The sequence below is a fragment of the Podarcis erhardii genome, assembly GCF_964252035.2.
Source record: "Podarcis erhardii genome assembly, chromosome: 1".
In the NCBI taxonomy this organism is placed as follows: domain Eukaryota; kingdom Metazoa; phylum Chordata; class Lepidosauria; order Squamata; family Lacertidae; genus Podarcis; species Podarcis erhardii.
In genome coordinates, this window is record NC_138497.1 from 65,424,384 (window position 1) to 65,450,812 (window position 26,429).

At 39.4% G+C, this 26,429-nt stretch overlaps 1 protein-coding gene across 7 annotated transcripts in view; it reads right to left on the reverse strand.

Annotated features, from left to right (window-relative positions):
* Positions 1 to 26,429, reverse strand: part of LOC309325670 (doublecortin domain-containing protein 1-like) — a 263,957-nt gene that overhangs the window by 141,100 nt on the left and 96,428 nt on the right. For all 7 annotated transcript variants that reach the window (XR_014149890.1, XM_081833907.1, XM_081833906.1 and 4 more), the window contains 5 exons: positions 21,044 to 21,214; positions 14,664 to 14,765; positions 12,685 to 12,851; positions 7,030 to 7,155; positions 5,308 to 5,413 (listed from right to left, as the gene is read on the reverse strand). Coding sequence is in view for 6 of the 7 variants with exons in the window: in XM_081833907.1 (XP_081690033.1) it covers positions 5,308 to 5,413; positions 7,030 to 7,155; positions 12,685 to 12,851; positions 14,664 to 14,765; positions 21,044 to 21,214 (672 nt within the window). In the remaining variant the exon portion in view is untranslated. The remainder of the gene's footprint in view (positions 1 to 5,307; positions 5,414 to 7,029; positions 7,156 to 12,684; positions 12,852 to 14,663; positions 14,766 to 21,043; positions 21,215 to 26,429) is intronic.

Sequence of the window (26,429 nt, forward strand, 5' to 3'; positions counted from 1 at the left end):
AGAGAGAAAAGGACAATAGTCCCACTTCACGGAACACAGTAACACAAACTTCCTGTCTCCGTCACTTCCCACTCTGTGGAGTCAAAACATACACTGTCATGTGAAAGACAACAATCCCATGACTGCAATCACGGGGAATGAATCTTCAACAAACACCATGTTCAACAGGAATGGGGAGCTCCATACTTGCAGAGAGGAAAAGGCATCACTTCATGAGAAAAGACCTAAAGTTGACAGAGTAAGGTGTGACCAATCCACCTCTCCTCCGGAAAACGGTACAGAGGGGATTAGGATTGCAGCATTCTCATAATTTTTGATAAATAAATTTCTCCCCAACACCTCCCTCCTCAAAGTGGGCAAATGACTCATATGGAGACCTGGTCATAACATTTCATTTGAAATACAGTAGAAATTGTGTTTGGGGGGGTGGTTACGTCCCAGGGTTACCATGTAAAGGCAAACTTGTGTAAAGTCAGTTACAGATAGGTAGCCGTGTTGGTCTGCCATATACAAGATCTCAAAGTAGCTGTTTTACTACAAAGGAATTTCAGAAATAGACTGGAAAGAGAAGCTGCTGAATTACAACTTATCACCAAACTCAAAACCATGGAGAAACCTGGTCTGAACAAAGACCTTGGATTCTTATCTCATTATACATGACAAAGCCATTTTTCACCTTTTCACCCCTTGCTTTTTCCTGTAAGACCTATTGCAGTCGTTAAGAGTCGTCAACAGGCTCATCACAGCTATCTGCCAATCACCCATTCCCACCACCCTTCTGAGTAATACCCCTCCCCACCTTCTCACTATATAGAAGGGTCTGGAAACTTCTGTTTCAGTGTATCTGAAGAAGTGTGCATGCACACGAAAGCTCATACCAAGAACTGACTTAGTTGGTCTTTAAGGTGCTACTGGAAGGAATTTGTTTTGTTTTGTGTAAAGTCAGAATGACTCCCTGGAACAACCCTGGCATGAGAAATCTTACCTTCTGGAGTCAGCACGGAATCTTCTAGGGCCAGGCATGGCCAAACTTGGCCCTCCAGCTATTTTGGGACTACAACTCCCATCATCCCCAGCTAACAGGACCAGTGGTCAGGGATGATGGAAATTGTAGTCCCAAAAATGGCTGGAGGGCCAAGTTTGGCCATGCCTGTCCAGGGCCATCCAAGATCTTGTGAGATCTTGCAAAGGCCTCCAGAACCCACATGTGACCTACATAGAACCCAGAAAGCAATGTGGAGAGCTTTTAAAAGATCAAAACCTCCAATCCCATCCTCTACACCTCATGAATTACTTATCTGCCAAGCTTTCTCTGTATTTTATTCATTTATCCACAAGTATACATAGAAATAAAATATAAATTATAAAAATCGCAGCATATTTTATGCAAAAAACAACAACCCCAAAACAAAACCCGAGAGATTCACATTTAGCATATTTCACTGTAAACACTGCATGTGGACTTATTTTTGGAATAAAAGTTTCTGATCCTCTGAATCAGCTTTAGCTATCACATTGCAAAAAGTAGTTTGTCATGCAGCAGTTGTTCCGCATTCTAACCCTACCAAAATGGAGTACAGTCTGCACTACAGACTGATCTAATAATAATAATAATAATAATAATAATAATAATAATAATAATAATTATACCCTTCCCTCCCCAGCTCAGGGTGGCTAACAAGCAATAATAAAAACAAGTTGAATGAATACAACTTAAAAACAAGATTAAAATACAATATAAAAATATTGAAACATTAAAACATTAAAATATTAAAATGCAGCCTCATCACAGGAGGAGAAAGAAAAAAGAAACGGGGGGGCCAGGCGGAACAACTCTGTCTTACAGGCCCTGCAGAAAGAAATCAGATCCTGCAGGGCCCTGGTCTCATGAGGCAGAGTGTTCCACCAGGCCGGAGCCAGTGTTGAAAAGGCCCTATATGATGCTGCCTCAGTGCATTGTTTCATATTATCATACCTTAGGCCCAAAACAAATGATTGTGCTAGACCTCTAGGCCAGCTTTCACTACCCAAGGACTGTTCAGATGTTTCAGACTACTAATCCCATTAGATCCAACATCGCACACCCATGTTGACTGGTGCTGATATGAGTTGTAGTTCTAAACATCTGCAGGGCACCAGGTTGAGAAAGGTTGCTCTAGTCAATGGTAAATGTTATGCAAGTTCTCACTGATAGATGGACTGTAGACAGACTGTGTGCTCTACAGAAGTTACAATAACATTAATGGAATTTGAAGATGCAAATATGCATTCATACTATTAAACATTTTTCCTCCTTCAATAGAGCAATTTAAAAAAATTGTGATATAATTAAAACTACCCTCTGCTTTTATTAAGAAAGCAATTGCACTGAAACATACTGAACAACAAGGACACTGCTTCTAATGCTGCCATTCTCGACACAAAATGCCAGCAATATATCCCAGGTCATAGATACATGGCCTAGCTTTCTCAACAGTGATAAAAGAGCAACAGGCTGTAATTGTCTGGGTTATCTCTATCCCCAGATTTACGAATGTGGATTATATGTCACAAATTTTACTCTACTGGAAAGGTTTTGCCTGTCAATAAAAGATTAAATATAACAGTCAGGGGTTGAGCATTACTATCTATACCTGACAGCAATCTTAATGTGTGAGTATCCAGAACATGAGACTTTTGCCTTTTTAGTGTGTAATCCTCTTAGCATCTTGTACACCTCAGTGAGCTTTAACATTAGGACATTTTTTTAAAAAAATAAAATACTATTGGTATCTGCCCCTGTGCCTTGAATTTTGCTTTCAAAAATTGCTCTTGAAGGTATCAAATTACTATTCACAGCAAAGGGTTTACTCTCTTGAAACATAGCTGTTGCTGTGTCTTCTAAACACATATTAAGACATCAAAGCTTGACTATATTCAAAACTGGTGTTAATGTTTATGCTACTTAAAATATTTGTTTCTTTGGTTTTACCTCTTGTCTTTTATTTCTCTCTCTCAACACAAATTAACCTTGGTTATCCCATCCTACTTATACATATAATCTTATACACTATAATCGTATACAGACTTTTGTATTAAAATGCTACTTTATTTGGAGCGTGCCTATCCAAAACAGCAAAGGTGTACTCGTTTCTGCTACTGAGCCACAATTATGTCAAAAGCAAATCAGAAGCTAGATACACCATGTTTATCCGCAGTAAACAATGAGCTCATATATCCAAACAGGATAAAAGAGTGGGGTCACATTGGCTATAATTCCAAGAGTAATGGTCTACAACTATACACTTTTGTGTTTGGTTTCTGAAAGTAGAGATTAGAACAAAAGAGGGAGAGGCATCATCTTGATCCCTAAAATCACATTTTAAACAAATTTGCATTCTACCAACAAACAGCAGTACCTTTGATGCCCTGAGAATTGTGCATATTTGAGTGAGAATCTCACAACTAGTTCACCAAGGTGATAGGACAAGGGAGACAGAGCCCAGTTCTGGAATTATACATGGAAGCAGTTAGCAAACAGTACCTGCTGGAACAAGTTGTCTCTTCCCTATGACCTGTCCAGGGTCCTGAAAGATCTATCTCAATCACTCTTGCTTTCTGCTTCAGCTTTTTGTCCTTTAGTGTGTTGTTTTTCAACCACTGTGCCGTGGCACCCTGGGGTGCCTTGAATGATGGTCAGGGGTGCCGCAGGCAACACTGGCCTCTGTCCCTCTTTCTTTCCCTCTCTCCACTGATGCCCTCTTGTATATCAGCCTCCCAAAGGCTTGGGAAGCTGTTTGTTGCAGCAGCCTTGGCTACAAGCTCCGCAGGCAAGTGGTGCCTCTGTGACTGGCTAGGGGGAGCTGAGGTGGCCTTGGAGTATGCAAGCAAGTGGGTGAGGGAGCCCAGCCTGCCAGCCCACCAGCCCTTGCTGTTGGGAATGGACAGACAAGTCTCAGGCCCCTGTGGGGCAGTGTGAGGAGGCACCTCTCTTTGGAGCATGGGGGCAGCTCAGAGACCATGGGTGGTGGCAGCGGCTGCCCAGAGGACTCCCAAGGAGAGGGGAGAGGAGAGGACACTGAGGGAACAGTCCACAACAGAGAGTGTTTTAGAAAGGGTGAGAGGCTGCCAGCTCTGCAGGCAAGGGGTGACATAACTGGGCTCCACAGGGGTGCCGTAGAAGGAATGTAGTTGATCAAGGGAATCATGGACTCAAAAAGGTTGAAAACATGTGCTTTAGTGGATTACATATTTCCTTCCTTACTGCTCCCCTACCTGTTCCAGGCCACTTTAGTCCTGCTTTATTAATTCATTTATGCATAGACCACCCTCTAACAAGGTTATCAATAAATAAAACAATTCAAAATAAAAACAAAAACAACAAAAGTAGAAAGAAAGCATAAAAACACACAGAAGAAAAACATGCTAAATATAAGGATTAAGTGGCTTGGAGAGAATACAAAACTTTGGGTGTAATTCAACATTGTGCTAGCTTGCCAGATGGAATAAGTGGGCTTTAACATATTGGATACCCAAAAAAATATATTCAGAATATATTATCTCAAAATTGAACTGCCTTCCATAGGATGCACATTCTAATCTCTTTTGAATCCACAACCCAATTCACATTCTGGATCAATCAGCATTACAGTACAAATGCATCTTATGTGGGGGTTCAGTTCTGGATCGTCCAAGTCCCTTTCACCCCATTCTGCCTCTGCTCCACTCTGTTTCACTACCCACCCTGCCCCCTTTGCAGCACCAAAAATGACACATTTGCGCAAGGTTGTGCGCGACTCTAACGCGCACGAGTGGGGAGTCGCCTGTATACCCAAACCCTTGGAGCCACCCACACAACTAGTGAGTGTGGGTGTGGAGAGAGAATCCCCTGTACCTGCAAAAGCTGTGCCCAAGACAGAGAGCTTAAAAGCTCTTTTTGCTCTGAGTAACCCAAGTAGACCAGGTACGATAAGAGCTTTTAAGCTCTCTGCCTTGCTTGTTGGGCAAGGCCTGCTCTCAATGCAGGCTCCGGGAGGCTAAAGATGCTCACGTGAGATCTCACAGGAACTCAGATGCTACAAAAAGAGCTTTTAAGCTCTCCAACTTCCTCAGATTTAACTTGTACATTTTCAGTGAGCCTGCCTTCAGCTGCATATAGTTGATAATGTACAGTTTAAAACACACATAAGATGTGGCAATATCCTTTTTTCATATATATATATATAGAGAGAGAGAGAGAGAGAGAGTATATTCCTAGAGGGCTGAAACATTTAATTTGCAGGTCATAGTAAAAAATGGTGCTTTAAAAGAAAAACCCTCACTGCTCACCTTATATTGTATAAAATGGTTGTCTGACTCCACAATTTCTGAGGTTTGACATTCCTGATGGTTTGTGAATTGAATGTTATCTGGAAATCCAGCACAAGCTTCCCAACTGAAATGAGCAATAAAAAATTATTGTCATTTGAGAAGAAGAGCCCTGCTGGATGAGGCCAATGGCCCATCTAGCCCAGGGCCCTCTTCTCTCATGGCCAACCAGATGCCCATGCAAAGTCCGCAAGCAGGACCTGGGAATTGCTCTATAATTCCTTGCAGCCTTCCAAAAGGAAGAGGAGCTGAAATTTTAGTAGTCCAGGATTAAAAGATCTCAACTGGTGATAATTATTTGTATTTTTAAAAGCCAACAATTAACTGCAAAGACATATGCAATCACGTTGAGTTTGGTCCGAAGGTAGGTCTGCTCATATAGGGACAATCCCAGTTATTATTGTCTCTCTAACGTACGGCAATATTTTATTCCATATAAGGGAAGAGCTGCCAGTCACAGGGAGGGAAAGTTACACTACTGTGGTTGGCTCAGAACCTGCCTACTGCCCCTGACACTGGATGGCTTTGCCCTGACAGCAATTGTATGCACAGGCAATGCACATCTTTCTGTAGATTATATAGACATGCATTACATCCCCTCCCAAGGCACTCTGCAATTTTGGGCATTTGCACTGCTCATAGCCCTTTCATCATAGTGACTAATAATTCTAAGGTCCTAACGTTAACTGCATAATGTGCATTGCTATCAGCCAAATGAGGTGAGGCAGTGGCCAATAGGAAGAGTGGCTTTTTAATGGTGGCACCCTATTTGAGGAATGCCCTCCCCAGAGGCTTCCCTGGGAACAACCTTGACTTTTCATCACCAGGTAAAGTCCTTTTTATTTTCCTCAGACTTTTTTGTTTCAGTGTATTTAAATTCTTAACAGTATTTAGTTTCTGAACTTTTAAAAAGGAATGAAGGAATAAAGTGTGTGTGAAATAGTTCTCTTGATCCAAGTTTTTGTGACTATTATTTGATATAAGAAAGTGATCTTTTAGCCATTCACATTTTAGTACATTAAAAACAAATGGCTCAGCTAATTTTAAATCAGCATTCTTTACAGCTCAGTTCTATGCATATTTGTTGTTGTTGTTGTTGTTTAGTCGTTTAGTTGTGTCCGACTCTTCGTGACCCCATGGACCAGAGCACGCCAGGCACTCCTGTCTTCCGCTGCCTCCCGCAGTTTGGTCAAACTCATGCTGGTATTTACTGAGTAAGTGCATATTTACTGAGTTCCATAGTCCTTACTCGCAGCTAAGTGGGCAATAGCACTGCTGCCTTTGCACTATGATGGGGTAGCCAATCAGATGTGGCTGTCCAGATCATTATCTTCCATTATCTCTGACCACTGGCTATGCTGACTGAGGCTGGTGGGAGTTGGAGGTTTGGAAGGCCACAATTTAGCTACTCCTGCACTAAAAAAGGCACAATTCCTTATTCAAATTAGCCACAAATTATTAAGGAGAAAGTGCCATATCTTCACATCTAAATTATCCATATATTTAATGGAAGTTGGAGGTTTGCTGAGTGTACTCCAAAGTAAATAGCAATTAATGTGTTTTGATGCTAAAGCAAACTGTAAGTGTTTGCTTCTAATAGTTATAACAACAGTTGCAACCAACATTGGAATCCCCCCCCCTCCCCTACAATTTTAGTGCTTCAGAAAATTCATATAAATGTACTTGTCACATCCAGGCAGTAAATCAACTGTGGGATCCAGAAGTGTTTTATAAATAACCGTGGTGCCATTCTTTTCAGCTGCAGCCACTCTGTCAAAGGTCAAACTCAGGACAGGATTTACGGGAGACCTGAAAAATTGAAATATTGTCAAATATGACCTTTGGTGGGGGAGGGAAAATAAACTGCAGTACCAGTCATTATATGTATATGAAGCAGCAAGCACAAAAACTGAAGTTGGTAAAAATGAATTTAGCAACAAGACATTCAAATCTATACCTCTTTCTGTTTGATGCTGAGAAAAATTAGTAATCTCGTAGCTACTGCCCTATTGAAGTTCCAGTGCTTTCATGTTGGGAATTAATTCTCACTACAAGCTAGCTTGTCATCTTTATTAACCTATAGGTTATAAACAGCAAGGAAATTGAATTATTCCTGGAATAGTGAGTCATCTCCAAGCAGAAATAATTGCTGGGGAAGAAAGAAAAAAGAACTAAAACCAGCTCCAAGGTGATCATCTACGATAGAGAAAATACAGTTGCATTTAATGAAGAATAGGGCACATGCTCACACTGGTGATTTTCTTAAACTATGAAGCTAAAATGGAGAAATGGGGGGGGGGGAGGTTCTCCTTTCAGCAGAAACCAGGTAATAAGGGAGACAGAATTCCTCCTAGAGCAGTGCAGATTCTCTTTCTCTCCTCAGTTCTACACCTTCATCATTTCTGAGGACCAACAGGCTGAGCATAGTGTGTGGTGCAAATTATGAGGTTTAGTTATGTCAGAGAAGATCCAATGTGGTTCTGACTTGCAGTTTTCCAATAGGGCAAAAATGCTCTAAATTGCATTAAAAACCTCACAAGACAAGCATCAACTGGTGAGTAGTCAAAAATGTGAAACAATTGTAAGAAATTGTTTGGTGAGGGGTCTGTAAAAGTAGTTGACTGATAGTCTTCTTGGAAGAAAGGGAAAGGGATTTTCTATTACTGGGAGAAGCTGGCTGGAGTAGGGCCACTGAGACTGGCACAACTCAAATCCCTACCTGAGCATTTAGATTATTGGAGGTGACAAACTTTGAAGGAAGGAATAAAGGTAGACTATAAGAACAATCAACTAAGATTATCTCTAAGCAGATTTCAAATCCCTAGTCAAACATCCTGTCATGCACCATAGTAAGTGATGTAATATTTGGCAAAATAAGTCTGGAGATTTTGTGAATATGCTCATAGATTCATCAATTCTCCACTTAAACTGCTGAAAGCTTTTGATGACTATGACAAATAAAAGGACTTTTCCTTGGAGAAACCAAGAGGTGAGCTACCTTCCATGGAAGGTATGAATTAACAAGGTATGAATTGGCTGACTAGGCAGAGTCAAGGCAGCAGCCTTCCAGAAAGGACAACAGCATCATGATGAGGCCAGAATTCCCTGTTATCATGATGTCAGCTTGCCTGTCATGCAACCGTGGACAGAGTAAACAGAGAAAGAGGCTTGGAGGATTGAACAACAAGAGTCAGGAAAACTGTAAGAACTTTCACAACAGAGACATTTTTGAATGAAGAACTTTGTGGTACCCCAAGGAAAAGGTGGAAGCTTCTACTATCCACTTACTTTTACTTCACAAAGGACAGGAAAGTACAGGGTGGGTTCAGTACCTCTCACCTGTGCACCCCCCTTTTTTTGCTAAAACTTCAGACATCCTATTCTATACTTTTATACAATTGAGACAGTACTAGGTTTTAACAGATCTGCCAGGTTAACTTGTACTTTTGGGTGGTAGCCTAAGATTGTGGGAGAGGTTCGGCCTGTATCATTACTAGCACAACTGTATGACATCTGAGAGACCAACAGACAAGTGTACAGATTTGGCAAATGCAGCTAGCAAAATGGCACCAATCAGTTTCATAATTATTAAAGGGATGTGCTGCATGTAGCAGTAGAGTTTGTCTCACGTCACAAAGTGTTCATAGGCTACACCACCAGCTACATCTGAATGCATACGTATTAATAGCAATAGTGGATTGGATGAAACGTCTTCAGGCTTAACGTCCAGTAATTCTAGCAAATAGCAAATAATTGCTCAGGCTACTAAAATGCTGTCTGCTGTGAATGTTTGTGGCTATGATAAATGTTAACTATGCTGTCTGTGTGTTTGTATCACACTTCCTATAGAATACTATTTGGAGATGTCCGTGATTACAGAACATGGCCAGTAGGAAAAGCTTATTTGCTGAAAAGAGGGTAGAAGTTGTGCCTGCTCCTCAATGAGAGGTGTGTGTGTGCGCACATATAAGCAACGCACACATGTAAACAACATACACACGTGTGTGCACGTGCACACAGAGCTAAGTGGCTTTTTAAAACATATGTTGGACTTTATATAATATTTTACAATATTTGGCCATGGCAAAATAATGGGACCATCCCTTGTAGGAATGAAATAAAGACTCAAGAATCCAAAACAAACCCCACCCCCAAAATTCCTGATGGCGACAGAAGGCAGAAAACTGAGACCCCATTTCAATGAAGCTATGTCCTTTACAGGAGTGTTTTGAAATACTTCCTGCAGTGTTAACATAGGACAAAAGCATTCTCATTGAAAAGAAGAGGACAGGCCTGTTTGAAACTATGTAAAATGGAGATAGAAATACAAAGTTTCAAAAGCAAGCTCCTGTGTTGAGAAATTGGTGCTAGAACATATGTGACATTCCCCCCCCCCAAAACTAGATAATCTCCACAGAGATGAAATGACACATGTGAAGCAGCCTTTATGCCAAGATCAAAGAAAGAGTGAAGGAAAGTGCTTTTTAACAGGGTGATGTAATAATCAGAATTATTGATTATGATCAAATAATAAAATTCATGATATTTTTTCTTAAGATTGCATATCCATAGGGTTAAACCTGGGGTGAAAATAAAAATCTATAATACCTATTTTTCTACACTTCATGTGAGTTTGTACATTTGCTGCATTTGACAGCACCCTGTGTACAGTTATACTGTACATTTCTTCCTTATTTTGTCTAAATGGTTCTTTCATACTGCAATGCCAATTTTCAATAAAGCAGCAATGCATCTTGTAGTTCTAGGTCCAATTTGTGAAGCAGCCTTGTGGACATGACTTCAAGTTAATTTTGGCAAAAAGAGTCCACTATATATTATAATTTCAACCTCAGGTATTACTATTCAGGAGATGACTTGCCGGTAAACAACATTTCTGAAAAGACTCTCTATTCTCATAAGGGGAAACAGACACTCCTTCAGAGAAGAACTGCTGTTCTAAATCTGTGTCAACACAATTACAAGGATGTAAACTATACATAAGATACTTTATAAACTTAATAGTGAGCCAGATTCCAGTTTGGTACAAAGAGAATTAAATTACTCAAGTACAAGCCATGTTACTCCTTTTATAACTGAAAAATAATTAATTGTGAAATAAATATTTTAACATGATCAGCATGAAGACAAATGTAGTTGTTCTGAACTATATAAATTTATGAAGATTATAATCATTCCATTTTGCTAAGTTTTTGGAGTGCACTTAAGACTTCTGCTCTCAAATTGTTCTACTGTGCCTGTGCTTACATCAAGTTAAACTTACTGCTGCTCATAAAATGTCAAACAATAGATAAGTAAACAACCTTTTACAATCAATTAACTATTGAAACAATGAATCATTTGCATGTTTACAAAACATAATGCCAAGAAATAATTTGAACATATAAAAATAAGGAAAAAAAACTATCTTAAAAGTATGATGAAAATAACATACCCCCCCCCCCATTAACACAAATATTTTGTTCTTTTGGAGGATTCATTTCCAAAGAATTATAGCTGCTGTTTCGGTTCACAATTTTTTGACAGGGCTCAGTATTAATATTTCTTAATCCAAATAACATGATTAACAGTGCTATAATAAATCACTACAACTGAACTGTATATAAGAATTCAGATAAGAAAAACAAGAAAAAGGAGCATTTTAAATAGAATAAATTGTTAAAATTTTGAAGTTTTATTTCCCCTTTCACAGCCACATTGATCCTTGACAATATCTTTATAAGACAATTTAAATTTGAGAAGACATGCCAGTTTCTTGGTTACCATAATTACTTTGCAAGTAATCATTGAAGATACTTTATGTGAGAATTTGTGAGCAAATCTTAAGGTATGCAGGTAGGGTCTAGTCAGAATATTGCTTATTGGCATAAAGGATGTCATTATAGAAATGAACTCTTACCAACTTCTGTATATCATATAGCATATATAAGCTACATGCTCTAGTTGCAGTATTCTACAGGGAATTGAATTTGACAGTAAAGTTAGGGCTCAGGTATTAATTTTTTTCTTTGTTTTAAAAAACAGTGTGAGGTGGAAGAAAATAGATGTATAATATTCATCTGCAGTGCTTAGTATTGTATTTTTAACACATTGTATATATACTTACAGCCTTCTCACTTTTCATATTAGTCATAAAAATAATTTCCCAGATCTTGAATATTATTGAGGCTACAATTCCATGCACACCTACATAGGAGTAAGCCCCATTAAACAATGTGGAACTTACCATGTCACAAACAAGCATCGGGTTGTGCTATGATTGTACCGATTAAAACAAAGGATAGGGCAATTATATTGAGTTCTACAAATTTCTTATCTCTTTATAAATTTACATAAAGTGCCTGGTATTTTTTATTCAAAAATGTAAACAAAGCCAGTTGTACAAAATGAAAAAGCAACGTAAAAACGTGGAAATATTTTTCAGTTCATGGGTGTGGGTGTATATCCATAACATAAATAAATAAAAGAAATTGTATGTTGCAGGTATAGCACATCAAGTGTATAAGCATCCTTGGCTTGCAGTTGAATAAATAAATACAGATATATCTTACTAAAACACTTCTGCCACACACATAAAGAAGTAACTTTTTAGGATATATGTGCTAGTGAAAAATTAATTCACTTCATGTCTATTGCAAGACAAACTCTGAAATACATTAATTTTTGCTTCTGGAAGTAACAATAATTGTGTGGATGTTTTAAAAGCCCATTTCCTGAAATGCTACAAATAAATTAACTATTGCATGGGCTTGGTGCCTCCCATTTTTAACTATAGTTGGTCAGATTTTACAAGTTTTACCAATTTATTTTTCATTCTACCATCACTGGTGCTCAAAAGGTTAAGACTTTATTTGTGAAAACATAGAGCAATAGTAGGGAATCATGTTGTCTACAGCTTCATAAATCTTGCTTAAGATCCTTTTCAATTACCATCCATTTCTCCTTTAAAAAGGGACAAAAAAATAGTGGAGTGGAAACAGGTCAGGGCAGTCTGTGACAATGACAGTGTGATGGGCTTGGACCCCCTGTGGTGTTTCCATCTGCTATCATTAAGGTGACTATTCAGACATGAAAAAATCCCTCTTGCTGTGCTGACAGGCAGACATCAAGAACTATGACAAGGCATTAAGACAGAAAGTCAGAGACAGAGATGTCATATTCCACAAACAATACTGTCTCAAACAAGACCTCTGAAATTTTGTTGGAGTTTACAATAAAAATAAAAGGGATTTTACTTGGGAGGTTATCAAACTTCCCTTTACAGCAGTTTGACAACACAAAGATTGCTGACAGTCACAGAGCTAAACACTTTGCTCCTACCTGTAATCTTCACCATAAGAAACCCAAATTTTTTGCTCGTTCTGCAGTAAAAGTGGGTTTTTAATTTCTTGTCCAGTCTCGTCAAAAAGCCGGGTCGGAAACCAACTGAGGCCTGATGGTTTGAAATCTGCTGAATGTTGAAGCCTTTGGTGAATCATGTGCTGTACCTGGCGGTGGAAGATATAAAAAATAAAATGGGAACATCTGTAATAAATTGTTTGTACTCCATAACCAGTGATGTCCAAACAAACGATAATTAAATTCATATAGAATGTTAAAAGAAGTGTGAAATGACTGCAATGTTTATCTCAGTGTAAAGTAACAAAATGAGCACAGGCTTTTAACCAGCAGGGGGTGCAACAGGATTATGGTTGAGCTCTGACCCCTTGGCACACAAGCTGAAAGCAGATGTGACAGTTGTACAGAACAAGCAGTTAGCTTCTACATACTGTAACAAGCTTTCTTGATAAAGGTTATGTTTTCCCAGTCCACATTTGGAGCTACATTTTGCTGCTGTTTTTACTGAGCTTGTTAAGGTCTGACAATTACTGTGCTCCCCACCATCCTCCTGCCAAACCATTGATGATCAATAGCTGAACAGGGATAACGCAAGACTCATTTAACAATTTCAGCGCTGTAAAAATATACACTGAGGCATGGTAAAAAAAAAAACCAGCACTCAAGCCCCAAACCATGCTCTCCCAGAGAAAATAGCACCAAGCAGCTTAATTCAGTGGAATATTTAAACAAAGTATGTTTTGCGAGACAGTTCAAAAATCCACCCTGAATTCATTTGAATTTTATACCTTAAAATATAAAAATTCTCCTTTTAAGGAACTTTTAGAAATCTATTATGTAGCAAACACTAGTACACTGCACATTCTGTGATCAATTTTCCATTTCATGGCATCGTAATGATGGCTCTAAATATAGTCACTTCATTCCACATGCCCCTCCTAGTTGTCACTCTTCTCTGAGTGCAGAAAGCTCTTTCCAGTAGATTGGTTCATACTCTATTCTCCTTTGCCAGCTTCTGCAACTGAGCATATCACAGAGGCCTCAGATACATGACCATATTGTGACAGTATTTATAAAACCAGTGGTACACCCCCAGTATTATTAACAGCTGTTGGAACCATAAACAGGACACAGTAAAATTATCTCTTGCATTAGTGCAAGAATTCCAATAATAATAAATACTCACAGCAGTTAAGGAAACATCACAATCTACACAACAAATCACTGATCATGCTCTTCCATATCTGGGATTTATCTCTTTCAGAGATTACCATATCATCTATGGCATACCATCATGTTACTCTGTCAATATAGTTATAAATCTCCTGATTTACTCCTATGATCAATAAAGGGGGGATATCAGTGGAGGCATTTGGCTAAAGAGGCATATTGGCTCCCTATATCATGATTTGAGGCGTCCCTCATTCAAATCTAAACTCAGCCACAAAGCCCACTAAATTTTCTCCAACAAGCTACTAATCTTGCATTCTTAGCTCTCTTTCATCTTTCATCTCTCTTTCATGCAATATAGAGATAATAATACTAGTCAACTTTACATGGTTATCCTAAAGATTACAGAGATATTGGGTTAAATCTGGTGGTGTTCACATGTAACCAAAATGTATTTCCAGCTGTCCAATGGGAAGAAACCACAAGGATCATCTAGTCTGACTCCATGCAATGCAGGAATATTTCACTACTTGCGTGGGGTTGGTAATGTATTTGATTCATTCAAAGCTCTTCAAATACAACATACTCTGACAGAAGCAAAACAAGTGAACAGTCACATCTCAATATTTTAATGGTTATTAAGTTAGCCTCTACATGTGAGCACAGAGAAACTGCAAGAATCATAAATAGAAAATATGCTATATGTGGGAACTGCAAAGTAAATCCCCAGAATGAAAGCTTCAAGTCATTCGAATAAATGTATGCACTTAGGGAAGTATTTCCTAGCTTACCCTCTCCATAGCAGCACTGGGTTGGTCCCCAGGATTGATTTCCATTTCTTTTCTACTGATGTAAACAAGAATCTCCCCGGTATCCTTGCCATTTTCATACACCTTCAAAAATAAACAGTAATTAAGTAAATGTTATGCAAGTTATAGATCATGACAATCAAAATGGCTTACACTAATCAGAAAATTCAGCATTCACTTATGAAGAGGTACCAAACCATCAGCTCTCACTACAAAGTACATTAGTCTGGTGCACATAAAGGGTTTTTTGGTGTTTTTTTTACGTCATATTGGATGTTAATACTAGCTAAAACCAAGGAAAATGCCCTCATTCTACCAAAAATGTGTATGTGTGTGTTTTCATAATGTTCACTTGAATTTTCACCTACAAATACATGGAAAGACTACTTGTCTAAAGGAAGCTTAAGGAAATGTGACCTATGTAAATGTTTACCCTGGAAATAATTTAGGATTCTTTCGAATGTTAGTCATGTTCTACATATAAGACATTGCTGAGCAGTGAAAAGCATGAAAGAAGCATGGAGAGACTTGTGGCCACTCTTCCAGTGCATGTATGATAGGTGAAAAATGCAAGGGTGCACCCATTGCACCTGATGAATTGAACACATTTTTATGCCTCACTGAAATGTTCCAGTTCTGTTCCATTCATTTTAAAGGAGCTTCTGCAAGAGACCTTCCTGGTGCATTGTGCCCTATGGGTCAATCCCTTTGTCTCCTACTCACCCAACAGGGCCCTTGGATCACAAAGGGAACTCACAGACTTTGGATGACTAGTATGGTTACCCAAGGAATTAGATGTTGGTCAGTTAATTGCAATATACAGAATAAATGTAAATCTATTAAATAACTAAAAAGGAAAAAAAAAATACTTAGTTATGAGAATATTGACAAACCATTGCGATCTGTATTTTTTGCTGTAGTGCCGGAATGAGAGCAAGACTGGCATGTCTAGCAACGCAAGAACAGCTCCCTGAGAGACAGTGGGGAGAATGATGCCTGCCTTTAGAGGCTTTCTTGCGTCTCATGGAGTGTGTGTTGAGGGCTACTGTGTGTTTTCATAATGTTCACTTGAATTTTCACCTACAGGTGTTCCTCATGAAAGGAGAAAGAGAGGCCCAAAAAGACTGTGTTCTTCATCTCTTTGCATTATCTCCCTTAATGCCAGGGAACTCACAGATGCAGCTGACTGGGTTTCAGGAGATGTGGCCAGAATACTCTGCATGAGACCTGAGGGTCTAAGGATTCAGGAGCCTTCACAGTACCAGAGGTGGGCTTTCCCAATCTTGCTAGCCTCCTCACTCTCAGGGGAAAGAGGCAATACCTTTTTCCAAGATGGCACCTGCTGCCTGCATCTTTGTATACACTTATAGGTAAAAAGGTAAAGGACCCCTGGATGGTTAAGTCCAGTCTAAGGCGACTATGGGGTTGCAGTGTTCATCTCGCTTTCAGGCCCAGGGAGCCGGCGTTTGTCCACGGGTCATGTGGCCAGTATGACCAAATGGCTTCTGGCGCAACAGAACACCTTGATAGAAGCCAGAGAACACAGAAACACCATTTACCTTCATGCCACAGCGGTACCTATTTCTCTACTTGTACTGGCGTGCTTTCAAACTGCTAGGTTGGCAGGAGTGGGACAGAACAATGGGAGCTCACCCCGTTGTGGGGATTCGAACCGTCAACCTTCCAATCGGCAAGCCCAAGAGGCTCAGTGGTTTAGACCGCAGCGCCACCAGCATCTCTATACACTTGTGTATTGCATACACACACATATCTGCTCCATGGTTAGTTTGGGAGCACCTTTTAAACATTCAAAAGGCCTTTAACCAATCAGCTAAACACTACACTCATAGAAATTACCCATTTCTAGATAAAGGGTTACTTTTGACTGAAAAGTGCCAGTACATATTATATCATGCTGGTAAATAGCCACTTGACTGGTCACCTGTGGCAAGAATTGATGCTATGTAGCCAGGCAGGGAATCTATATACAAATTATTGCATTCAAAGGACAATGGCTAATGTAGCTATGTGTGTGCAGGGGAGCTAGTATAAAAAAATGGGCTAGTAAAAAAATACTGTAGACTTATAAATGTATTTGCAAGACATTGTTATGCACTAAAAAGCACAAAAGCTAAATGATTCCTACTGGCTGAATCAAGTCAACTGGAACAGCACACTGCTGATGATTTGGTGAGACGTGGGTTAGAAATGGGTTCTAGGGGTAGGCATATAGGAAAGTTTGCTTTGTGTGAGTTGGCACTGCATGACCACAAGTTAAAGAAAGAGCATCAACGGAAAATAGGTGTCATGTGCTGCAGCATTTTTGGTGATCTCATCATTTCTCCCTTCTTGCAAACTGTGCATAGCTGTGGTTCCCTACATTTTCTGTGCAGATAATTGACTGAAGAAGCAGCAAGGAGAAGCATCCTTAGAGATTAAGTGCTTTTAGTCAAAGAAACCTGCATCTGCTACATATACAGCTTTAAAAACTTATAGGGCATATAAAATAGCTTTACTATAATCTTATCTAAACAAAGTGGGAGCCAGAATGCAGCCCTGTCTCACTCCCCTGGTCATCTCAATACAATCCGAGAGCTGACCCTGCAGCCTGGGGATATATATGGCCTGTATATGTATATGGCCTGGGGAAGAGATTACTTGTACATCTAACCAATGAGGAGTTTATCAGCCCATAGCTGAAAAGTATGGCCAGAAAAGCCACTTTGATTGGACTGTCACCATCCCTTTTGTATCAACTGTGCTAAACTGGGCATGTTTAGCCTGGAGAAGAGGAGGTTAAGGGGTGATATGATAGCCATGTTCAAATATATAAAGGATGTCACATAGAGGGGGGAGAAAGGTTGTTTTCTGCTGCTCCAGAGAAGCGGACACAGAGCAATGGTTCCAAACTACAAGAAAGAAGATTCCACCTAAACATTAGGAAGAACTTCCTGACAGTAAGAGCTGTTCGACAGTGGAATTTGCTGCCAAGGAGTGTGGTGGAGTCTCCTTCTTTGGAGGTCTTTAAGCAGAGGCTTGACAACCATATGTCAGGAGTGCTCTGATGGTGTTTCCTGCTTGGCAGGGGGTTGGACTCGATGGCCCTTGTGGTCTCTTCCAACTCTATGATTCTATGATTCTATGATTCTATGATTCTATGAAAATGCCATTGTATCCAGATCCAGATCCAATGTAATCTGTGGCCCGATTGCAGCTGGAATCCAATACAGGCATGACTTTCAGTTAGCCTCATATCTTAGGAATTTGCCCGTACCCATCTATCGGCGTTTAAATGTATTTCCATCGGAAGTTCTAAATGGTAGACAGAGGCATCCCCTACCAGAACAGGCTTTGTTTATGTTCTCAGGACGTCAATTGCATGAACCATATCCTACTGCATTGTGGGCAGTATGAGCAAGCAAGGGATCAACTGATCAAACCCTTGCAAGCAAATTTGCAGGGAAAATCTAAAGCTTCCCATATTAAATACCTTCTGGAGGATAGGTCAAATGATATTACACTGACTGTGGCAAAGTTTGTTTCAGAGGTCGCAAGAAACAAAGACCATCATGCTCTAGACATAACAAAATGACTCCCTCTGTCTCTTTTGCCTGTTGTTTGGTTGTTTTAACTGTATCTTGTTTCAAAACTGTTTTGTAGGTCTATGGACCACAATAAAGATATTTGATTTGAAAATATTACCTAATAAAAAGTTTATATTTTACAATTTGCATACTATATAAATAATTAGCATGAGATGCCTGTTTTCTGCAATTGCCAGATTTTCAGTGCAGAGCTGCAGGAAGCCACAAAAAATAAAATGGAAATATAGAATGTATGGCTATTTTTATTCCTGGTGAGAAAGAACTCTATCTCTGGGGCAAACAAGAACAACAGGAAGACATGAGATCAGCCAATTTATATAATATCAACTCCTATCCAAGAGTATGGAAACATCTACTATTTGGGACCACACTTTCGTTAGACATCTTAAGTCCATTATCACAGACTTTTGTAAGAAGTGAGATTACAGGAAGAACACTGTGGCTATTACTTCTTTCGGTGTTTCTACAATGTCTGAAAATGCTCGGACACAGTGGAAAACAACATCTCTCTAGACCAGCATGTTTCCAATGCCAGCTGCCAACCTGAGAAAAACTAGTGACAACACACAAGGGCCACATTAGTTCCTCCACCACTACTAAACAAACTGTTAAAAGTTCTGTTAAACCTCACAGTAGGTGTTACACTAAGAGCCACTGAGCAGTACCTATTTCCTATATTACAGCCAAAACAATTTCCCACCCAAGTGCAGAGAAGCGAAGAGAGACATAATAACGCAAAAATAGAGGGGGATGATAGTACTCAAGCTGAACTGATGCTTTTGCTCTTTCTTTTGTATAAGTCCTGGGCTACCTTAAAAATAAAAGGCACTGCAATATTAAACAAGCAATGCCTATAAAACTTTGGTGGTTGCTCCTTTAACTTCTATACAGGAATAAGTCCTTCTCATTTGTTGTCAGAACAACTGCATGTGGCTCGAGGAACTCCTTGCTGAATACACACACACACACACACACACACACACATCTCTTTGAATATAGCACAATGAAATCAACCCAAGTCTTGCTCTAAACCATGGTTTGGAGGATCAAAACCATGACTTCTGAATTGAGCCAATGTGTAGTAATGCCAAAGAGAACTTTGCAAAAAAAACCCTGGTATACAAATTTGAAGTAAGATATAAAATACATTCAACCACAATGAATCACTAATAGCTGTGAAGTAACTGCAACAGTTAAGGTTAATATCTAAACTTTACCTTAACTTTACACTAAAAATGCATGGATAAATTCAGTTAAAACCACTGTAAAGGGAAATAATGAAGCAGTTTATATCAGTCAGAAATCAGGAAACAATCCTGAGAAATGTAATAGCATCTTCTAGAGCTTTAACATCTAAGCAGTAGAATACACACAGGATTTTCCAATATTCTGCACCATGTTGGTTGAAACAGCTAACCAGACCACCTAGGAAGACTCTCCGAGTATCAGCTAAAGAGTAAAAGCAAAAGTAAAACTACAGAACAGTGGAAACCCTACAAAAATGAAAGAAATTGGAAATAGAATCAAGAAACAACAAGCACCAACAGGGGATATTTGATTACTCTCACACTGAGATGGACATATTGACAATATTGTTGTAATATATGTGTTATATTTGTTTTTCCTGTTCCAAGTAATCCAAGGAAGAAAGTAGTATAGCAGTACATATTTACTTTTCAACTTTGAGCCAATTAAGATGCCTTAACATGATAAGTAAAGCCAATATGCAGGTAGAGGTTTCTTTAATTTGTTGTAAAATGTTTATATTTGCCCAATGAAATGCACAAATCAGTTTATAACAAAAACAATACAAAATTATTTTTAGAAATAAAATCAGAGTAAAATTCCATCATAAAATCATATAGTAGACACTATAAGAAGCTCAAGGGGATGGAAATGGTTCTCTCCCATTTAATCCTCTCTGTAACACTAACCTGGTCCACATGACACAGTAAGCCCAACTATGGCAGTTCCCAAAGAGAAGCATGTAGCCATTTTTCTACACGTCAGTCCATTTTCCTTCCACACCAAGCAATCCATTCATTTGTTGCTGGAGTTGTTATATATTCTATCCACTCATCGAAGGGAGCCACGGTATTATCTTTCCAATGAATTAATAACAGTCTTTCACCCAAAGAGCAAGCGCAGAAACTTAATTTATGTTGACCCTTTGCCATCCCCCATATAGTTGGTATATAGTTTAAAACAATATTATCATCTGACAATATTACAAAAATTCTACCTAAGCATGTGCTCGGAAGCTATCCGCTTGTGAATGTCAAGTGTGTGGAGAGGTTTGGAGACTGAAGAGAAAGGCCTTTTCACACACACACACCTGCAGAGTCATAAGAAGAAAACTCTTTTGGAGCCCTGCATGAAGGCCTTATTCAGGAATGAAAGTACATGTAAGTTGTTGCCTGCTATGATATGGCCCCTGCCGCCAAATGCTACAATTTAGACATGTGTGTTATTCATAACTGAAGTTATTTTCATGTATTTTTGTGCTTGGGAATATGTTCCTATGTGCAAGATGTAATGTATCCCTCTAACTCTTTTTTCTATATTGGATTAAAGGTTTTTAAAGTGTTGTCCTTATTAGACTTACGACTATTAAAAATGAAAATCTTAAGGAGGATATGGAAACATCATCTCAGATTAAGCAAAGTATAAAACTGAGAATTTACATTGAATATAATTGAATGCACACATTAAAAAAACACAGATGGCAAACTGCAATAGCTGTTAAACTACACATACCTTTAGCTGCAGTCCCTGAGACGAAACTGTGTTTGCAGGAAGTTCTTTAATATGTTGGTAGACATAAGAAGCACATTGCTCCTGTTCCGCCTGTAACTGAGGGGCAAGCTTAGAGAGGTGACCTTTGTAGCTCTTGATAGCTGCCTGCAGTTCATCAATCAACTTGTTCACCTGAAGGGTTAAATTATGAGAGCTGTTAGCAAGAGGCAATTGTTGATGTCACACCTATTAGAATGTTCATTATAAACCTGAAGGAAGAGATGACATTTCTTTGCAAAGTCTGGCAAAAAATAGAGAATATCTGTACTCCTCCTCCCCAATCTAGCCACCTATCGTAGAAAGAAATATACCCAAACAGACACACAAGAATGAGCAGGCAAAAGTAATTAAATCAAAGGAGCTCTACTTTGTCCTATTTAAGGATGCTCAGATGCTTTAATACTGCTTGTAATTATTTTGAATTAATTAAAATGTATAGGTCATTTGCTACTAGATTAACATGTTCAGCCACTTAATGATTTTTTTAGAATGCATATTAGTAACAACAGGATGCTGCTTGGAGGCCTATGGGTAATAAGCAACTAACAAGTCAAATAATAGTAATAATAACAGTTGCTATTGTTGTTATTGGAGGAGGGAAGCCAGAAACCAATAAAACTGTTAATCCAAGAAAGAAAGAAATGGGGGAAATGCTTTATCAGCAAATTGAAAAATGCTTTTTTTGTATAGTGAGTGGGGTGGGGTAAGAGGACAAAGGATGTGAGGCCCTTCTCTACATCTAATCCAAGTTAGGAGTGGGTGGGTGTACTTCCTTTCCCTGATATCCTGAAGATAAACTCTTCTTTCTCACCTCTCTTTTGTTTGATTCTGTGGGATGTTAAATATGCAAAGATGTTTTAACAGTGCATACAATTATTTTCAATTGATTACAATGTATAGTTCATCTACTAAATAAACATGTTCTGTCACTTACTGAATTCTGTAGAACGCACATTAATAGTAACAGAGTGAAGATAAATATACAAGTCACATATAAAAGCTTGTAAATTTGTTATATCTGCAAAGAGAATTTTAAAAGAACATTACTAGGAAGGGTGGCTGCCTAGAAAGGAAGGAAACAGAAGCAGTGGAGAGGAGTGTGTTATGTACAGAGCGGGGATGCAACATTGTCAAAGTGCTATGTCTCATGTCTCAGATATTGCTTTAAACCAGATATGCTACACACTGCCTGCAATTAGGCTAAGTCTGCATTTCAAGATATCTCTGTTCTTGTTTCATGTAACTTTGATGCCTAGAATTCACTGGTGCTTTCCTTCCGCTTACTTCAGAACCATGCTGCAATCTCTCAGAAAGCGTAAGAAGTGTTTGTCCAGTCATCCAGAGGTTACCGTTAAATATAATACAACGTGATACTGGACACTCCTGTGGTATCAGAGCAATGCTGCGCCTAACAGAAGATTTGGGTTGTTTCTAGTCAGACATGGAAGCAGTGGAAAGATGGTGGATTGCATCTCTGCACAGAGATCACAGCATTCAATCACATTGAGTAGCTATTCTTCTAGGAAATCTCTTTCCCAAAGCATGTATCATCAGTTCAGGTTTCTTCCATTCTAGGACATGAAAGGCCCTGTCAACAGGGTACTTATATTACCTTGCCTCTAGAAGAGTTAGCAGCCAGCAGTTCAGTTTAGCTGATTTCAGCCTCCTGGAGCTCATGGCCAGGACTTGTAAACAGGCGCAATTGTGACGGGCATTTTCAAGGAGAGGCATGGTGTACAAAGGCCAAGAGACATGGACAGCAAAGTTTTTAAGCAGAGGTTGTATGAACATCTGTGATGGATGCTTTAGCTGAGATTCCTACTGTCAGGGAACTGCCATCAGAGCCAGAGGCAGAGGGAAGGCTCCAGAGCGATGCCGGAGAGGGTCCCAGCAGGGAGAGAGGCAGCCCAGCTGCTGGGGAAGGAAATCAACGTAACACCAGGAGAGAAGGGGGGCAGATGGGGGAATCGGAGAAAAGGCTCCAGGACTCTTCACCGGAGACTAGTGGGGAGAGCACGGGTACTCCGCTGCCCACACCCTCCCTGCGCAGAAGACTTCCGCGCAGGGAGAGCAGGAGGAGACTTGGCGTCAAAGAACTTTTTTGCTGGAAGAAGTTTAAGAAACGCCCGCTGACGGATTCTGCCAGCGACTGAGACAGCCACGAAGTGAAGGACTGTCCAGACAGAAAGGGTTCAACCAGGCAACCAAGTCAAGTGGCGGCAACTTACGCATGAGCAAACCCCTAGAACCATTACACCTACATTGCAAGGAGTTAGACTAGATGACCCTAGGAGCCCCCTTCCAACTCTAAAATGCTTTGAGTCATGCAAAGTCAGCAGCCATCTACAACAGTGTAGAACTGCTAATTGGACAGGTAATGCTTGACAGCATAGGGGCAGGAATCCTGGGCATTCTGACCACTTAACACCAATTATTAGGGTACAGTCATCAGTTACTTCTGATATGTTTTTTTAAAAAATGAATTTATAATATATTTAAGTACGGCAAAGGTAAAGGGATCCCTGACCATTAGGTCTAGTCGTGACTGACTCTGGGATTGCGGCACTCATCTCACTTTGCTGGCCGAGGGAGCCGGCATACAGCTTCCAGGTCATGTGGCCAGCATGACTAAGCCACTTCTGGTGAACCAGAGCAGCGCATGGAAACACCGTTTTTATCTACTTGCACTTTGACGTGCTTTCGAACTGCTAGGTTGGCAGGAGCAGGGACCGAGCAATGGGAGCTCACCCCGTCACAGGGATTCGAACCGCTGACCTTCTGATCGGCAAGTCCTAGGCTCTGTGGTTTAACCCATCCTGTAAATAATTCTGACTGATTGTGGTGAATTTCTCACCATTAATGGAGGCATCTGTTGAGCCATCCCAAAGAGATGCTACAGTCATTCTTTTTTTTTTTCTGGAGTGGTGACAGCTTTTACCAGGCCCACCAATCTGCGTGAGTGGTTCGATTTGCTAATTCTACTGCATCCACCATTTGGCACCATGATGCTAGACAAGATTATTTGGCATAAATCAGCTATGATGACAATGGAGAGCAACTTGCCATACCAAATATGACCCCAAGCCCATTTCTGGCACTGGGTTTAAAAATAGCCAATTCCTTCCCTTTTATCCTTCATGTTCCAGGAAGATAAGTTGGGTATGCATAAGAATATCTTGTGAAGAGAACAATAGTTTGCAAGGCAATTCACTCCTAAGGCACTGCTGCCCTTGCCATTAACAACTATTAAGAAAAAGCAAGCAGAAGAACAAAAGAAAGTACATTATACATATGAACTAATAGGATAGACAGACAATGCCAAAATGTTTACATTGTAAGATGTGAGATGGTAACATTAGCATTAAATGAGGCAGGTTGTTGAGTCTTGTTTATATACCATCCTATACGTTAAAACCATGTTGCCTTTATATTTGGATTAAAACACTTTTAATGTATTTGTATAGAGCTTTTTGGTGATGCCATTATTTCTCATTATGTAAATACTGTTTGACACACCAGAGTAATGTGTGTAATTGTTCTCTTTATATTTGCCACAAGTATACATCCCCCACCAATGTATATACTGGTGGCATATACATAAAGAGAATAATGACACACATTTTAAAGATGATTACTAAGGTTACAGATTATCAGCTTTGCCTGCTAATTCAGCTTTGTTAGCTCACTTAAAGTTTGTATGTGGAATTTGAGTTGCATCTTGATAAAAGAAAGAAGTACTGGTATCTGTTATTATTTGTTAGCAATGCTCTTAACGTTTCTCTGGCTACATCAGATGTACCTTTCATCAATAGACTATGCTACAAAATGTCTTTCCTGTTTTTTTCTCACTCTTTTGGAAACAAGATAGTTTCAAAGGTCAATCTGCAAGTGACCAAAACCAACAATATCAAAAGTCTATGTTCCTAAACCATTGCACATTAGAATATTTTTTTTCTATTTCTCTATGCTGCAAAAGAAAAAGAAAAAAAAAAGTCACTATAAAATTCTTCATTGTGAATCTTTTTTTTCTAAAATAAAATCCCTCTCCCCCCATTCAAATACAATTGTGAAAGAAGACAAAACTTGACCTTTTGTGATCCCCGTATTAATAGGTCTGTTCATAATTCAGTCTGTGTGTGGAGAAGCATCCATGTGGAAACATGCAGGCCTGTGAGATATATAGCCTTTCCCTTTGCACATTATCTGACCCTATGAATCCTTCTCACAAAAGAAGGCTTTATGTATGCATAAGTTGGGGGGGGCAATGCATACTCTTATTGTGCTTCACAAAACATGTACTCGTTCTCCAGGAAAACTCAGCATGGATTTGGTTGGATAGACTGCAAGTAGCCAGAAAAGGGAGGCTGCTGCTAAGAAGAGAGCCTATCTTTGTTTTGACTTCTTAGGTCAGATTTACATAGATGCATTTATTTTGCTTCTGTTTGGTGCTTTCTACCAAGCAAAGGTAAACATGTACATAAGTGGGGTAGGGGTGGTTGCCTCTTCTAACTTTACTAACATACCTGCATTAGATCACCAGCAAAAAGCACCTGCTGGGTTGCTTTTCACTTTGTGAAATGTGTGTCCATAGCACACTCCAAGTATCGAGATATAATAAGCACATACACACACAAGACCAAGGAACTGAGCTGTCACAGAACTTCTTCTGAAGCAACATATTGAGGAGTAGTGGATATAGAAGGAACCTAAGGTCACCTAATCTTCTCTCTGTGAGGTAGCATCCCATTCATTCTGTCTTTCAACCCAATGTGCACCATGCAATGAAATCAGGGCCTTGCTTCCGCTTTGTTTTTCTGCTATAAAAACACAAACATATTCTATGACCTGAAGGAGAAATAGGTTTGGAAGTTGTGAGCAGCAACTTGTGAAATCTACAGAGCTGTGGAGAGGCTTGGTAGGAATTCCAGTACTAAGGGGACAGGCCAGGTGGAAGTGAACCCAATTTAGCCAGTAGATGAAAATTCAAAGAGCACATTATTAACAATATATGGGAAATGGACCACAACTAGAGATGGGGAAGAAATTCAGTTCAGTTTGCATCAAGGGTGAACACTTTCCAAAAAAAATATGCAAACAGTATCAAAGATACCCTTTGAAATTCAAACTTATCCAAATTTTGCAGTTCTCCAGTCAAGTAATGTGTACAAAAATGTATATGCTAAAATGTGCCTATAAATGCATCTATTAATGAAAGTGCATCATATCATGGGAAATCGCTCATGTAGGCCTACCTGGGGGAGAAGTAATGTCCTTATGGATCTTGGAAAGACAATAAAAAACTGGAATGCAAGGAAACGGAGGTAAAAGGAACTCAAAAGTGTGTTTA